The sequence below is a fragment of the Oryzias melastigma genome, linkage group LG4 (genome assembly GCF_002922805.2).
Source record: "Oryzias melastigma strain HK-1 linkage group LG4, ASM292280v2, whole genome shotgun sequence".
NCBI classification, from domain to species: domain Eukaryota; kingdom Metazoa; phylum Chordata; class Actinopteri; order Beloniformes; family Adrianichthyidae; genus Oryzias; species Oryzias melastigma.
The window spans coordinates 1,538,821-1,555,300 of record NC_050515.1 but is presented as its reverse complement, the minus strand read 5'-3'; the positions used below and the strand labels follow the sequence as shown (position 1 = coordinate 1,555,300).

General features: G+C 38.9%; 1 protein-coding gene and 1 long non-coding RNA gene across 2 annotated transcripts; one reads left to right on the top strand and one right to left on the bottom strand.

Annotated features, from left to right (window-relative positions):
* Window positions 1-1,154: 1,154 nt before the first annotated feature.
* On the bottom strand, window positions 1,155-8,291 carry LOC112150090 (diencephalon/mesencephalon homeobox protein 1-B). Its single transcript, XM_024278090.2, has 5 exons — window positions 7,926-8,291; window positions 5,574-5,741; window positions 5,290-5,468; window positions 3,532-3,925; window positions 1,155-2,120 (listed from the first exon to the last, which is right to left on the bottom strand). Exons 2-5 carry the CDS (start codon window positions 5,725-5,727, stop codon window positions 1,705-1,707), a joined length of 1,143 nt encoding a protein of 380 aa, XP_024133858.1. The 5' UTR covers window positions 5,728-5,741; window positions 7,926-8,291; the 3' UTR covers window positions 1,155-1,704.
* On the top strand, window positions 2,010-12,417 carry LOC112150091. The gene is made up of 3 exons (XR_002919896.2): window positions 2,010-2,140; window positions 3,503-3,938; window positions 10,869-12,417. It is a non-coding gene; the product is annotated as an uncharacterized LOC112150091 (long non-coding RNA).
* Window positions 12,418-16,480: the final 4,063 nt, after the last annotated feature.

Below are 16,480 nucleotides of genomic sequence, written 5' to 3'. Positions count from 1 at the left end.
GGCTGAGGACGGCCGGCCCCCTGCGTCTAAATTATTTACGGATCATCAAGGTGTCTTCAGTGAGCCTGAATTAAATCTTCACCACAAAAGGTCTCCCATCGCAGGCGGTTCGTGTTACTCTGAGGCCGGAGACTCCAGTCCTCACGGTCTGGTTCGTGGATGGACTCATGTTCCCACAAGTTTAAGGACCCACTCCCGTGAAGACGGGGTTTTAGCATGTTCATGTGTTTCTTTTATTCATATCACTGTGAATCAGGAGCAGATGAAAAAACGGCAAAGGAAAAAGTTCGTATTTGTGATGCACTGGGCGGGGCCACAAGGTCCTTGCTCCGCCCCATTCTGATTAAAAAGTTACTGTTGTTACGGCTGTGGCCGTATTTGGTTTTGTATTTTTCTTTTGGTTCTGTGGATTTTTGTCAGAGTGGGACATCTAAAGTTTTAAAAATTATCATTCTGCTAGCTTTTTAGACCATTTACTAAGATTTTTTATGCTATTTTGGAGTTTAGCTAATATTTCAGCCTAATGCTAGCTGTTTTGGCTAATTTACGTTTTTTTCCTAGCGTTTTAGGCTGTTTGGAGTTTAGCTAATATTTTACCTACATGCTATCCGTTTTGGTAAATTTAAAATTTTTAAAAGTTTTTTAGGCTGTTTAGAAGTTTAGCTAATATTCAGCTACATGCTAGGTATTTTGGCTAATTTGGGCTTTTTTTTAGGCTGTTCTGTGTTTAGGCTAATATTTACATGCTAGCTGCTTTGGCTAATTTCACTTTTTTAGGCTGTTTTGAAATCTAGCTATTTTTCAGCTACATGCTAGCTGTTTTTCTGTTTATGTTTTTTAGGCTAATATGGTATTTATCCAATATTTTAGCTGGCTATCAGCTTCAGAGATTTTAGCTATCAATTTCAGCATCTTCAGTGGCCAAACCACAAGTAATGTTATATATTATCTAGGTCATAATTATGCTAAAAAGTTACGGTTTTAAGTTTTAAAAGTGTTGTTTTCGAGTGTTCAGTAGATGTTTATCCTGTTCGACCTCAGGTGTGTTTTGGATTTTGGCCTCTTGTGCGACTGAGTTTGACTCTCCTGCTTTAAAGGAACCAAAAAATAAAAGATGAGAAATATCTGCCACACATCCAAGAAGACACATTAACAAAGATTCTCATGATTGATTTATTCTTTTGCTTCGAACAGATAAATTACTCACATTTAAATCAATTAAGAAATACAGGTCTTTGATCTACATGATATAATACACTGTGACTCCGCCTCTTCCCAGCAGAATCAGGAAAAGTGTCGAGTTAAATTCGATTCCAGGATGTTCTCCTTCAATCAGGGTTTTGTTGAAATTCCTTCCACGCTGCAGACAAAGCGAGGCGTTGCTGTGCCGGCAGGACTGTGGACATTGAGGCTGAGGCGTATTTACAAGCGTCCGTGGGTTTGTAAAGGAGCGGACGGTCGTGTGGTCACGTGGGCGGGTCCTCACAGGAGTGCTGGCATGCACGGCTCACTTTAAGGGCGTTATAGCGAGGAGCTAAAATAAAAGCATCCATGGAAAACTCAAAAATGTCTTCATTAAATCCTCCTTCCTGTGTGTGGTTTGTTCGGTGATGATGATCCTCGCCGTCCTCGTGGCTTGATGCTTTCAGGGGGTTCTGCACACGGGTCACGGATGGGGGAGTCGGACACACGGGCGGAGCGGCTTCAGTTGGGGAGCGTGTCCAACCCCAGCGAGGCGGCGTGCTGCTTGGCCCGCAGACGCAGGTTTTCGATGCTGGTGGTCTTGCTGTTGAGGCTCCCCGGCAGGCCGGCGGGCGCCGCCTGCAGCAGGGGGCTGTTCCACACCTGCTGGGCCTGCGACAGCGACTGGTAGTAGGACTGGCAGGGCAGCGAGCCCAGCGGCGAGGGCACGTTCATGCCCAGGTAGGGCAGGGAGGACGGCGCGCTCATGTCGAAGGACGGGTAGTGCACCAGGTTGTTGGTGGCGGCCATGTGCTGCCGGAACTGCTCCTGCAGCCGGAAGAGGCTGAGCGGCGACGAAGCGTAGGAGTTGCTGGGCGCCAAGCCGCCGCCGCTCAGGCTGCTGGAGGACGGCAGGGCGGGAGAGCTCAGCGGCGAATCTGACGGGCAGAGAGAGAAGGTCAGCGTCACGTCCAGATTCATGGAGATGTTTTCGTGATTTATTGTGATTTTCAAAAACTTTTGAGTTTAGCTAATGTTTTGGCAAAATGCTAACGTTTTTAGCTAATTTGTCATCTACTGAGGTTTTTTAGGCTAATTTAGAGTTTAGCTTCTATGTTAGCAACAAGCTAATGTTTTTGACTAATTCAGTTTACTGATAAGTTTTAGGCTATTTTAGTATTTAAGCATTGTGCTAGCTTTTGGCTAATTTGGCATCTACTTAGGCTTTTTATGTTTATTTGGAGTTTAGCAAATATTTAAGCAACATGCTAATATTTTTTGCTATTTTTTAAATGTACTTAGCCTGTGTAGGCTAATTTAGAGTTTAGTTTCGATTTTAGCAACGTGCTAACGTTTTTGACTAATTTAGTTTACTGATAAGTTTTAGGCTATTTCGGAGTTCAGCTAGTATTTAACCATTGTGCTAGCTTTTTGGCTAATTTGGCATCTACTTAGGCTTTTTATGCTAATTTGGAGTTTAGCAAATATTTAAGCAATATACTAACATTTTTGGATAATTGTTTTATCTACTTGGGCTTTGTAAGCTAATTTGGAGTTTAGCTTCTATTTTACCAACATGCAAACATTTTTAGCTAATTTGTCATCTACTAAGGTTTTTTCTAGGCTAATTTAGAGTTTAGCCTCTAATTTAAACAAAAAGCTAACGTTTTTTACTAATTTAGTTTACTGAGGAGTTTTAGGCTATTTCGGAGTTTAGCTAGTATTTAAGCAATGTGCTAGCTTTTTGGCTAATTTGGAATCTACTTAGGGTGTTTATGCTAATTTGGAGTTTAGCAAATATTTAAGCAACATGCTAACATTTTTGCGATTTTTTTTTTATGTACTTGGACTGTGTAGGCTAATTTAGAGTTTAGCTTCTATTTTAGCAGCATGCTAACATTTTGACTAATTTGGTTTACTGTGGAATTTTAGGCTTTTTTGGAATTTAGCTAAATTTAAGCAACAAGCTAGCTTTTGGGGACTAATTTGACATTTACTGAGGTTTTTTGGGATAATTTGGAATTTTTCTAATATTTTAGCAAAATGCTAACGTTTTTAGCTAATTTGATTTCTACTGAGGTTTTTTCTCAGGCTAACTTAGAGTTTAGCTTCTATATAAACAACAAGCTAACGTTTTTGACTAATTTAGTTTACTGAGAAGTTTTAGGCTATTTCGCAGTTTAGCTAGAATTTAAGCAACGAGCTAACTTTTTTGACAAATTCAACATCTACTAAGGTTTTTTGGGCTCATTTGGAGTATAGCTAATATGTAAGCAACATGCTAACGTTTTGGTTAATTGTTATCTACTCTGGTTTTTAGGCTGGGGGCGTGTCTGCTGCTGTTCCTACCTGGCGTGGGGCTGAGCCGTCTGCAGGTGGGGGAGCTGCTCCTCGCCTGAGCTGCCGGCCCCCCCTCCCCTCTCATCTCCTCCTCCTCCCTGTCGGCGTTATCCTCCACCGCCGACTCGCCGTCTGACGGCTCCGGGGAGGTGACGTTGACCTCCACGCTCATCTCACCCGCTTGGGGCCGCGCCGCCGCCGCCAGCCGCTCAGACTCAGAGGAGGGGGGAGGAGGAGGAGTGCGGGGCTCGGGAGCTGGGGTGGTGGCGGAGGTGGTCTCGGTTTTGGCGTCCTCTGTGGACCCCTCGGCGGCCGCAGACGCCTCCTTCTGCTTCTGGAGCTGCTCCTTCTGGAGGCTGCGCTGCTTCTTCCGGAACTTTGCTCGGCGGTTCTTGAACCAGACCTGCCACACAAAAGTGGGTTTTTAGGGCTGCCACGATTAGTCGACTATTAAAATAGTCGTTACTTTATATTGTATGGAGTCAGAGTGAGTAAAGTTGAACAAAGTTGTGAGCGTTCAGCACCAAAAACTCCACTTTAATTATATTTGAGTCAATGAGACCAAAACTTTATCTTCTGTGAAAAATAATTCTTTGTTTCAGATGCCGACCTCATTTATTAGTGTGATTGCTTAGTGAGCATTCACACTAAAGTGATTCTCCTGCTGCTTTCTGTACGTTTTTCTGCACATAAAACTCAATCACACTTTTGGAGATTTCATCAATCTTGGTATCAAAATGTTCAGCTTGTTCAGGACGTTACTGCTTGTATTTTCATGTCATTCTACTTTATAGTTTTAGAAATATTTTGAGTAAATTAACAACAAACCTTTAAATATATTCATGGGCTATGTTTTCATCTTTTAAAACAATTGGGGTTTAGCTAATATTTTAGCAAGATGCTAATGTTTTTAGCTAATTTGTTATCAACTGAGGTTTTTTAAGGCTAATTTAGTGTTTACCTTCTATTTTAGCAACAAATTACCATTACTGACTAATTTAGTTTACTGATGAATTTTAGACTATTTTAGTGAGTATTTTACAAGCTAGCCTTTTTTGCTAGTTTGGCATCTACTAAGATTTTTTTTGGCTAATTTTGAGTTTAGCTAATATGTAAGCAACATGCTAATTTTGGCTAATTTAGTTTACTGAGGAATTTTAGGCTAATTTAGAGTTTAGCTTTAATTTTAGCTACATGCTAACGCTTTTGACTAATTTACTTTAATAAAGAATTTTAGACTGTTTTGAAGTTTAGCTAGTATTTAACAAGGTAGCTTTTTTGGCTAGTCGGCATGTATTGGGGATTTTTAAGCAATATTACTACATTTTTTTTATTTAGAAATTGAGCGGTCTTTCATAGTTCGTAAAACAAAATTTCCAATCTTTTAGCAAATTTAACATTTTGCAAATAGCTTTTGCACTTTAAGCAAAGAGCTGAACTTTCATTATCTCAGGTAATGCAACTTTTCTAGTTCGATCTTGTTTTAATACATGAAACTAATGAAGGACAGAAGCTGCACGATTCATGAAAGGTTTAATAAACCATCATCTTCATTTTCTTTATTTTTAGTTAGTTTAAAGCTAATGATGGTTAAGATTCTTGTTCTACATCCAGTTTGCGAATGACCCGATTAGTCGACTAATCAGAAAAAATAATCGTTGAATAGTCGACTATTAAAATAATCGTCTGAGGGAGCCCTAAAGCCGGGTCAGACATCTTGATTGAAGCGGTTACTAAACGTGCGGCGGTGTCGGGTTCCCTCCTTACCTGCACGCGGGCCTCGGGCAGGTTGGTGCACATGGCCAGCCGCTCCCGCATCACCACGTCGGGGTAGTGCGTCTTCTGGAAGGTCTTCTCCAGAGCCTCCAGCTGCTGGGCGGTGAAGGCCGTGCGGCTGCGCCGCTGCTTTCGGTGCTGAGAGCCATAGCGGGCCTCGAGGATGATGTCTTGAAATGTGCAACCGTTGAGAGGCAAGAAACACCAACAGTTTAACTTAAAAGGTCAAGCCTGGAGGTCACCAAACCGTCAATGGAGGAAAATGAGATTGTTACCAGCCAGTCTCTCTGCCAGGGTGAGCGCGTGCACGGACGGCCTGTAGTCGGGCGCGTGCTGCGCCTGCTGCGCCGCCTGCTGGTGGAGGTTGTACATGGCGCTGAGGGAGTTCATGGCGTGGAGAGAGTAGCCGTTGACCCCGTAGTGCTGCATGCTGGGACCGCCGTCTGCAGAGGAGGAGTCAGAGGAGGAGAATTAGAGGAGGAGAATTAGAGGAGGAGAGGAGTTAGAGGAGTTAGAGGAGGAGAATTAGAGGAGAGACGAGTTAAAGGAGGAGAATTAGAGGAGGAGATGAGGAGAAGAGGAGAGGAGTCAGAGGAGGAGAAGTTAGAGGAGGAGAATTAGAGGAGGAGAATTAGAGGAGGAGAGGAGTTAGAGGAGGAGAATTAGAGGAGAGACGAGTTAAAGGAGGAGAATTAGAGGAGGAGATGAGGAGATGAGGAGAAGAGGAGTCAGAGGAGGAGAAGTTAGAGAAGGAGAATTAGAGGAGGAGAGGAGTTAAAGGAGGAGAATTAGAGGAGGAGATGAGAAGAGGAGAGGAGTCAGAGGAGGAGAAGTTAGAGGAGTCAGAGGAGTTAGACGAGGAGAAGTTAGAGGAGGAGAGGAGTAAGAGGAGGAGAGGAGTTAAAGGAGGAGAATTAGAGGAGGAGATGAGGAGAAGAGGAGAGGAGTCAGAGGAGGAGAAGTTAGAGGAGGAGAATTAGAGGAGGAGAATTAGAGGAGGAGAGGAGTTAGAGGAGGAGATTTAGAGGATGAGATGAGGAGAAGAGGAGTCAGAGGAGGAGAAGTTAGAGGAGTCAGAGGAGTTAGACAAGGAGAAGTTAGAGGAGGAGAGGAGTTAGAGGAGGAGAGGAGGAGAGTTAGAGGAGGAGAAGTTAGAGGAGGAGGAGTCAGAGGAGTCAGAGGAGGAGACTCCCACGGAGGACAACATTCAACAGATCTTTAGTGTGGATCGATGGAGAAGAATTCTGGAGAAAACACCAAGATTTCAAACTCATCACAGAAATAATGAAATACATTAATTAGAAAACAAACAAACAAAAACACAATTATGTCACATTTGATTTATTAGATATAGTAATTATTAACTAAAGTCAAAAATAATGTGACTGATTTCTTGAAAAGGAGTAAGAAAAAGCAAACTTATATAATCTCACCTCCACTTAGTTACTTCTTTATTATTCATTATTATTGTTTCCTATCAGGTGAAATCCAGCCAACAAATATATGAATCTTTATTTTGTATTATTTCTGCATCAGATAAAAATCTCAGAGTAAAGCCTTCATTCTAACATTTACGGTTTTCTTTATAGAACACGTTTTAATAATTATTGTGACTTTTTTTTAAATCTAAAATCTATTTGTTAAATTAAATCAAATTTATTCTAAAAATGCTGCTTTAATTCAGATAACTGTTTTTTCAGTTCATTTAAAAAATCATTTTAATTATAAACAATTTAGTTTAATTTTAAAAAAATGTTATAAATATAATTTGAATAAAAAATATACATAATTTCCCCATTGAGTAAAATAATATAATCAATACATTTTAAATGAAATTAACCTTTATATTTTGTTCTCAAACCAAATTGATCCTTTTCTGAATTTAAAATTGGATGTTTTTTATTTTCTATATTTTAATTATTATGGTTAAACGGATGCCGCGCGCGCGCGTTCCGACCTAAAGTTTCGTTTTCCTCGTTGAGAGTTTTTGGCTCGAACGGAACCGGGACTTTAATCTGCGGCGGGCCGAGGAGTTGCGCGCGAGCGCGTCGGGATCTCCATCCTCACGATGCGGGTTTGACTCCACGCACAGGCCCGGCGCGTGACAGGAGCGCAGGAGTGACGGATACTTGTGATTTTATTCATTTATCAAATGAATCAAATCATATTTGAATGTTTTATATTCAACATGAAGCTGTTCTGTGAGGCGCCTCGAGCTCCGGTTTAAGTCTAATTATGCAAATGAGCGTGAATTTAGAATTAAAAAGCTTTTTACTGACGAGCGCCCGGAGGCTGAAGCTGCGCGCGCGCGTCCATTTATCTCCATCAACCAACAATAATCGGAGATTATGGGGATGAATTAGAGGAGATTAACAAAAACTAAACGAGATGATGATTCACGGATCTGTTAGATGTTTAGATGAAAAGTTTTAGCGTAAAATCTTCACTTTGAGGTTTTGGACGGACCTTCGTGTGTCCGCGTGCGCTTCAATTTAAAAATTATTGAAAATAAATAAATAAAGAAATAAATCAGAAAACTTTCAGGATAAAAAGTGCATCTTCTTGGGGAGTTTGGAGCCAAATTCTAATACAAACTCAACTTCCAGTCTGTGCGTAAAACTTCTCACCTGTTCCCGCCGCAGCTCACAAACCGGAAATTCTTTTTGTTTTCGCTTCTCGGATCACTTCTCCTCCAAAATCCCCCAGCAAACGTTCATTTTCTCCCCTCCGGCTTCCGTCGTCCGTCCGTCCGGACAGAAATCCCCGAATATTCCGCTGCGCGTCCGCCTGCCGTCACTGCGGTGTGGGAGGACGCCCAGCTGCCATCCACCGGCCTTTAAGGAGCTCCGGGTGGGGTCCGCGGCGCGCGCGCACGCTGCGTCTCTGCGCCAATCACAGCGCCGGCTCCTTTCTCACCCCTCCCTCCGTTTCTGGGTGACTGCTGGTCCCGAACCGCCGCTCCGGGCTGGAAAAGTTCAATTAAAACTCTCTATAATTGTGACGGTGGGGGGGTCAAATAATGCCCAAATAAGGCTTCCGGAAGTGATTGGAAACGCGTAAATGAAGTAAAAGCTGCTGATTTCATCATCAATTAAGTCTCTATAATAATAAAAATATTGACTTTATTCTAACTATAGAGTTACATTCATATTTATGATAAATATGACGTTAATTTGAGCGCACAAACAGAGTTTGGCATCCATTTACGCGCGTTTCATTCTGCGCGCATTGCGCTCTGCGTGGCGCAGACTTCGGCTCTGCGGCTCCCGCGTTAATTCCGTGCTTTAATTTGATTTCGCCCGCATGTTTCGGTGGGAAAAAGCGGCATAGATGGAGAGATGCGGGCTGGGCCGCTTCGCCTCCAGCAGCTTCCCGGCCCCGAGGGATTTAGGTTCGGATTGGGAGACAAGACGCCATTTCACCCTCCAAAAATGTCTTAAAATGACTGCTGGTAAGAGGATTAAAACAATAATGCCCCTCTCTTCTCCTCAAGTTTTTTTTCTTTTTTTTAAGAAAAGATTTCTTCTTGCGAAGAAAAACCGTTTAGGCTGGAATTAGGGGCAGCCAGAGTAGCCTTTTAATGTAAAGCTTGCATATATTTGTTGAATTTTCCTCTATTGAAATGGAGAGGGGGGGGGGGGGTCACTTCTGCGTTTGATGTTTGGTCACATTCAACCTCCTAACTCAACTTTCACATAAATATTTATGAAAATCCATCACGTTTCAAGTGTCCGATAATTAGAGCAACAGGTCCAGATCTCTAATGAGATGGAAAATTATGGGATGGAAAAACAAAAAGTTTATTTCTGAGGTCAAAGAGAATCTGGGCCAAAAGTTTGTGAGTGAAAGAATCGGATTAACTTAATTGATATTTAAATTAGAGGTAAATCCGGTCAGTGGGGGTGAAGTTCCTTCAGCGTCACGCGCGTGGATGTTCGTGTCCGCGAGGCTGCAGTTCAGAGTCAGGTGTGACAAACGGAAAAATCGCGGATTTTTATGATCATTTAAAATAAAGCTAAAGTATTTGTTTGAGATTTTTAGATTTATTCCAACAAATTGAGTTTATTTGCGGCCGACATTATTTTTGTAATCCGACTAGAAAAACAGATTTAGGATCATTTATTCCGCAACAATCTGCAGGTGATTCCTCCTCAGGTGAAAGGGGCGTGTCCTCTTTCCCTTCCCTGAAGTCACAGTTGATTTTCAGAAAGATTCTGGTTTTCATTCCTGATGCGAACACTGAGTCTCAGTTTTTGAGTCTAAACTTTGTTTTATTTCAAATTAATCAGAATTAGTTAAACGTTCAAACTAAAGTGATTCTCTTGATTCTTTCTGGACGTTTTTCTGCACGTAAAAACTCAATCACACTTTCAATGATTTCATCAGTCTTGATATCCAAACGTTCAGCTCGTTCAGGACATCACTGTTTGTGTTTTTGGTCTTTATAAACTTTTTGAAATATTGAGCAAAATATACCCCTTAAAAATTGAATGACAATATCTACAAATTTCGTAATTTAAAGTAGATTAACAACAAACCTTTAAATATATTCATGAAATGTGTTTTCATCTTTTAGACTAATTTAAAGAAAAAAGAGTTTAGCTAATATTTTAGCAACATGCTAACGTTTTTAGCTAATTTGTCTACTGAAGTTTTTATGCTAACTTAGAGCTAAGCTTCTATTTTAGCAACATGCTAACGTTTTTGACTAATTTAGTTTAACGAGGAATTTCTGGCTATTTTGGAGTTTAGCTAGTATTTAAACAACGAGCTAGCTTTTTTTTGGCTTAGTTTAGTTAATATTTTAGCAACATGCTAACATTTTTGGCTAATTTCAGCAACTGATGAATTTTAGGCTCTGTTGGAGCTTTACTATAAAGCAACGAGCTAGCTTGTTTGGCTAATTTGGACTCCAATGAGATTTTTTTTAAGCTAATTTGGAGTTTAGCTCATATTTAAGCAGCACACTAAATAATTTTGCATAATTAGCATGTAATTGCAATTTTCAATCAATTTTACTACAATTTTTTCAGAAATTCAGGTCAACTTCAGCGCTCTTTCATTGTTCTGTAATAAAATTTCAGCCTTTTGGCAAATTTAACATTTTGCAAATAGTTTATACATTTTCAGTAAATTCCTTCAGCAGGTAAAGTAAATTGCGTCACTAAAGCTTCATCATCTTCAGCAACTGTTTTCAGCTAAAAGCATTCACAATAGCATTATCGCAGCTAATGCAACTTTTCCAGTTATTTATTGGGTTGTTTATGATGGGATAGATTTTTGTACCAATACAAATTATTTAGTTTTTGACCCAATTTATGTTTTTTTTCCATGAGTTAAAATAATTAAATAAAAAGTTAGCCCTATTTTTAGCCTCAGAGTTGGGCTAGAAACAACCAACTTTGGGTCATTTACTGAGTTTGTTGTAATTTATCCCTCAAATAATCAGGATTTATATTTTATATAAGCCGGTTTGCAGAACAAAAGAATACATATTTTTTGCTTTAATATGTAACAAACTTCTGTGTTTGTTTGTGCAAACTCATTTCAGCTTCCTTCTCTCCTTTCAGGCGTCCTCCAGCGTGCAGGATGACGCTCCTCCGTCAGATTCAGCTCTGATTCCTGTGGATCACGACTTTCTGCTGATTTTCTTCCCTTTGGCTTGTTAAACTTCTCTTCCGATCTGAATCTTTCTCTCCGTCCTCCAGAACCTCCATCCCTGCAGCAGGCCCAATCAACGCCGAGATTTATAAATCCTCTGCAGCGTTTAGTCAGGTTTATTACGCGTGGATATTTGTAATTTTACCCCTTCAGTGGAGAAAGTTGATTCAGCTCTAAAGCCCATTAACTTTGATCATTATTTCTCTGTTACTTCCTGAAGCCGCTCGCTTTCAGAGCGCCTCCTCCTTGCTCGGATTCAAGGTTAGCTTGTGCTCATTTGGCTGAAATTAATCATTTTGATGCATGGCTCAGAATTGACTGCTTCTGTGGGACTGCTGTGACTGCAGTAACAAAGCGCCTTGCCATTGGCAATCCTTTGTATTAAAGGGGAATTCACCTCTAAGACAGCCTCACACGCGGCGCCGTTCTGATCTCCGAGGAGTCCAAGCCCAAACTCCTCTATCTTGTAGGAAACTCCAAACCGGCTCCTTCAGTCGGGGAGAACTCGACGATAAACCGTCGCTTGTCATTCGCTACATTTTTAGATATTTTCTCCACTTTGGTTCCTTTTATGGAAAAAACAAAACAGTGATGGAACGAAGCGCCTCTTCCTGATCCATTCTGGGCCAACAGAACTCAAAGTCCGTGCTTCATGTTGACCCAACGTCTCCAGAACAAACCGACCGTCACATCTACGTTTCAGAATCTAGAAAAACCAGCAGCTGTCCAACATGACATAAACAAAGAGTCCAGAATGTGAAGGTCACAGAAAGGTCAAAGTTTCATTTCAGCCTAAAGAGACTGCAAGGCGTTTGAATATATTATTAATATAATTTCCCTTGGGAATAATAAAGTATCTATCTATCTATCTATCTATCTATCTATCTATCTATCTATCTATCTATCTATCTATCTATCTATCTATCTATCTATCTATCTCAAAATAGTTTTTATTTATGATAAAATTAAGTTCATTCATTCACCTTCTTGTTCGCTTTTTCCCTTTCGGGGTCGCGGGGCTGCTGGAGCCTATCCCGGCTACTGATGGGTGAAGGCGAGGTTCACCCTGGACAGGTCGCCAGTCTGTCGCAGTAATATTAAGTTCTACTTTCATTATGTCTTTATTTTTGTTGTGAAAATTCAAACTTCAAGGTTTTAATTTTGAAATCTCGCCAAGTTTTTTGTGTGGTTTCATTTAGTCGGTTTCACTTTCTTATTTTTTTATTTTTCTTCCACAGGATTTTTAGAACGTAAAAACTCAATCACACTTTCAGCGATTTCTGCAAACTTGTGATCAAAACGTTCAGCTCGTTCAGGACATTATCACTTGTATTTTTGGTATTTGTCAACTTCACAGTTTTTGCAATTTTGTGCAATTCATGTGATTTTTCAGTCCCATTGAAATGAATAGGAATTTTTCAATTTCTGCAATTAAAAACATTCAACATGTTCAGGAAATTCATGCTTATACTTTTGGTATCGTTAAATTTATCTAAAATTTTGAAATTTTACCCAATTTCATATCTCGTATTTTGCAATCCGAGATTTTTTTGTCCAAATTTTTTGCGCCCTTTAAAAACTATGAAGGATTGGTATCAAAATGTTAACTACTACTAATGTGCTGTAATGTTAGCTAATATTTTAGCATGATGCTAATGTTTTTGGCCAATTTGGTATCTGCTGAGGTTTTTTGGGCTAATTCTGAGATAATCTAGTATTTTTGCAAAATGCTTTTTTGGCTAATTTGGCAATTACTATGGATTTTTTTACTTTTTGGAAGGCAAGCTAACATTTTAGCAAAATGCTCACTTTTTGGCTAATTTGGCATGTACTGAGGTTTTAGGCTAATTTCATACCTTCACGCATTTTCAAATTTGACCGAATTTTTGCAATCTTTTCAAGAAATTCTTTTAATTATTTGTGCAAATTCTGCAACTTAAATCCTTTAGCAACTTTATCAGTATGCAAATAGCTTTAGCATTTTCAGCAAATCCCTTCAGCAATCAGCTTCAGCATCTTCAGTGACTATTCAGTAAAAAAGCATTCAGACTAGAATTATCACAGGTAATGCAACTTTTCTAGTTTAAATATGTCCTTATACTAAATTAATTTAAGACAAAACTAACTTACTTAAAGTAAAACTTGTTTTAAGTTAATAAGTTTAAAGATTTTGCTGTGTAATTCGATCTTGAAAACTAGGGGCGTGTGTTGGCAAGAGTCTGACGATATCATACGTATCCTGATGTGTCTCACGATACGATACTTATCGCTCGGACTGGGTTGATAAAATCGATTAATTGATTTGAATCGATTCAAGCTTAATAGATCAATAATCGGTTCATAAAATTATAAATCGATTTAGAACATAAAGCTAAAGTCCGTTAGCTTCATGCTAACGTTAAATGGAATTTCCCATAGGACGGCTAATGCTAACGCTCGGTCGACCTAAACATACATTGTTGACTAAATGAACATCTTTATTTGAATTTTCCAAACTCATTTTGGGAAATATTTTTAAAGTAACCATTTGTGGTCTAAAACAGTTTTTTCCTCATACTTTCTTCTTCTGGAATAAGGCGTACTTCTATAGCGCGATCGCCACCTAGTGGCCAAACTGAAACAACCTCCAGGAGAAGCAGAACAATGTTTACAATGTTAATGATCTGAACATTTTTGTTAGAACTTTAAAGACAAAACAGTTTTTTGTGCAATAAAAGCTTATTTTAGCACATAAATAAGAGTGTTTAAAGGCAATTTTAAAATGTAATTTAGTCTTAAAAGAGAAGAGTTATTTTAAGAAATCTTGTCAATCCTAATTCTACTAGATCCATTTCATGGATTTTGTCACGTATAACAATGAACAAACAGCTTATGTTCTATATTTTTGAACATGTTTCTAGTGTTTGCTCTACAGATTGGAGGTTTACGCGTCGTGTTTCTAAAGTTTAAGCGTTAGGATCCTCAGTGGTATGGAGGTAAATTATGGCCGATATTAGTTGGAAACCCAAATTACAAAAAAAACGTAAAAACTTAAAATGTCAGAGACATTTTGCTATTCTAAAATAAACTTAATTATTTTCTGCTTCAAATGTTCCAATTTTTAGGTTTCAATTTCAAATCTGTTTTTCACTTTTAATTTTTTTTTCGTTTTCAGTTTTGAAATTGAAATTTTGAGTTTTGAAACCTAAAAGCCAGAACATTTGAAGCTGAAAATAAGTAATTTAATTTTAGAATAGCAAAAACTTTTGTATATTTTAAAATTAGTTTTGGTCAAACACCAATATTTTTTGACAGAGTTATGGATTTGAAATATGGAGCTAAATTGCGGCCAATATTATTTGAAACCCAATTAAAACAAATTTTAAAAAATTGTTGTTTTTGGCCAAAAAAATGTAAAATGTCAGAAATGTTTTGCTATCCTAAAATAAACATCATTATTTTCAGCTTCAAATGTTCCAATTTTTAGGTTTCAATTTCAAAACTTCTTTTCAGTTTTAAATCTTTTTTTCACTTTCAACTATTTTTTTTTTCGTTTTTGATTTTAAACATTTTAAGATTTGAAAAAGATAAAAAAGATTTAGAATAGCAAAAGGTTTCATATTTTTTTAACATTTGTTTTGGTCAAACAACATTATTATTTTTTTGCTTTGTTTCATTTGGGTTTTTAATAATATTGGCTCCAGCATAGCTCCATACAGTGGAGTTATTCTGATCTTCTCAGGATGCAGGAGCTCTGAAAACACCTGTTCAGGTGTGTTGCTAGTCCACATCTTAAAATATAATTTATGTGTAAAAATGACTGCAGCTTCTCCTCCACACATGGCATCTCTGACTGTCCAGGTGTGTCCAGGTGTGTCCAGGTGTGTCCAGGTGTGAGGCTGAGCAGCACCAGCAGCTCGGTCCGGTTCTCCTTCAGCATAACTTGACGTATTGAGGTTGGCAGGTTTGCTTCCTCTCTGCTCAGCGCTGGTTTGGGGTTGTGCCCCTCGGGCTGCAGCCAGCACAAGGGTTCCTATTGTCAGGAACTAATCCAGGGGCTACACAGCTTTAGCAACATGGTGGGATAAAAGCCCATCAAACCTCTGCTTTATGGGGGTAAATCTTTCCTAATCCCTCGCTTTATCTAAACAAAAGGAGAGAAACAAGAGGATAGAAAGAAATGCTGCAGACCCAGAGCGAGGCCGGGAGCTTCCAAGCAAAGAAGTAGTTTGAGCGGAGAAGCTAACTGTTTTTGACAGGCTTTCACCGGAGCGCTGACGGCACACAGACACCAGCAATCCAAAGGTTCGCTCCATTTTCTGGAGTTAAGCCTTAAGATCCTCCAAGGATGTGTTGAAATTAGTCAGATTAAATTCAAAAACTTCAGTTATGCCGAGCACCAGACGGCGGGCGCTCGGCGTCAGCGACAAAATACTTCCCGGGTCAGTTAGTGGACCCAAAAAGTGAAGTTGGACCAATTTTCTAATGTTTCCTCATAAAGGAGGATGAAAAGTTCCCTCGTCCTCATGAATCTGAGCTAAAAACTCCTTAAATATAAAACATTTGTCTGTAAAGAGAGCAGGTTAGATGGAATGTCCTTCATGTCTGTGTAGGGGTGTAACAGTTATAATCAATGAATCAATTTACAGGCTCCAGTCAGATCGATCTGTCTGAGGTAAGCTGTTTATCAAGTGGAATCGACTTTTACTTTTGTAAAATCATTTCAAAATAAAGTAAATCGATTTTATACTATAGTCCGGGTGAATACTTTATTCTGATTGGCTGCTGACTGTGAATGGAAAACTGATAATCCAATTGTGCTGCATCAAAAAAACAAACAAACAAACAAACAAACAAAAAAACAGATAATCTACTTCCAATGTGTCTTTTTTCATTTGTAGCATTTTTTTGGGTTTGTAGCGTTTCTTTAGATTTTTAGCATTTCTTTTTGTTTGCAGTATTATTTTATTTTATTTGCAGCATTTCTTTTGATTTACAGTTTTTCTGCATTTTTTTTATTTTCTGCATTCTATTTGTTTGCAGCGTTTCCTTTAATTTTCAGCATTTCTTTTGATTAGCAGTGTTTATTTTATTTTCAGTATTTATTTTTATTTGCAGTTTCATTTTATTTTTGCAAAGTTCCTTTATTGTTTGGCTGCGTTGCGGGTTGCCACGGTAACTTTTCCTTGCAGCAGTAGCGCGAGTTCGGTGCAGGCTCCGTTACCATGACAACTTATCGCACTGGGTATCAAATGTTCCGCTTTTTGTGAAAAAAAAAACATTTAAACCTAAAAGATAAGTGAGGGAAAATGCCCGACGAAGTGTGCTTTATTGGGAATTAGCTCTCTGATAATGCACACCTCACTGAGCTTTATCCAGCTTAAAAAATGGTCGCTCACTGAAGAAATAAATATTCAAGTGATTATTAGTTCTTTATTTTATTGTTATTAATAGTCCGATGTTATCTTGTGCTCATTTCTAACTAATTTTGACAAAATATTTTTTTTATTGAGAGTAAAATATTGAAAGTTATTTAAGGTTT

Excerpts from the sequence above, each read along its gene's own strand:
- LOC112150090 (XM_024278090.2), bottom strand. The coding sequence starts at position 5,727 with ATGCAGCACTACGGGGTCAACGGCTACTCTCTCCACGCCATGAACTCC. Across the intron at positions 5,469-5,573 it reads CCTGGCAGAGAGACTGGCTG|ACATCATCCTCGAGGCCCGC; the intron begins GTAACAATCTCA and ends GCACATTTCAAG. Across the intron at positions 2,121-3,531 it reads ACGGCTCAGCCCCACGCCAG|ATTCGCCGCTGAGCTCTCCC; the intron begins GTAGGAACAGCA and ends TCTGCCCGTCAG.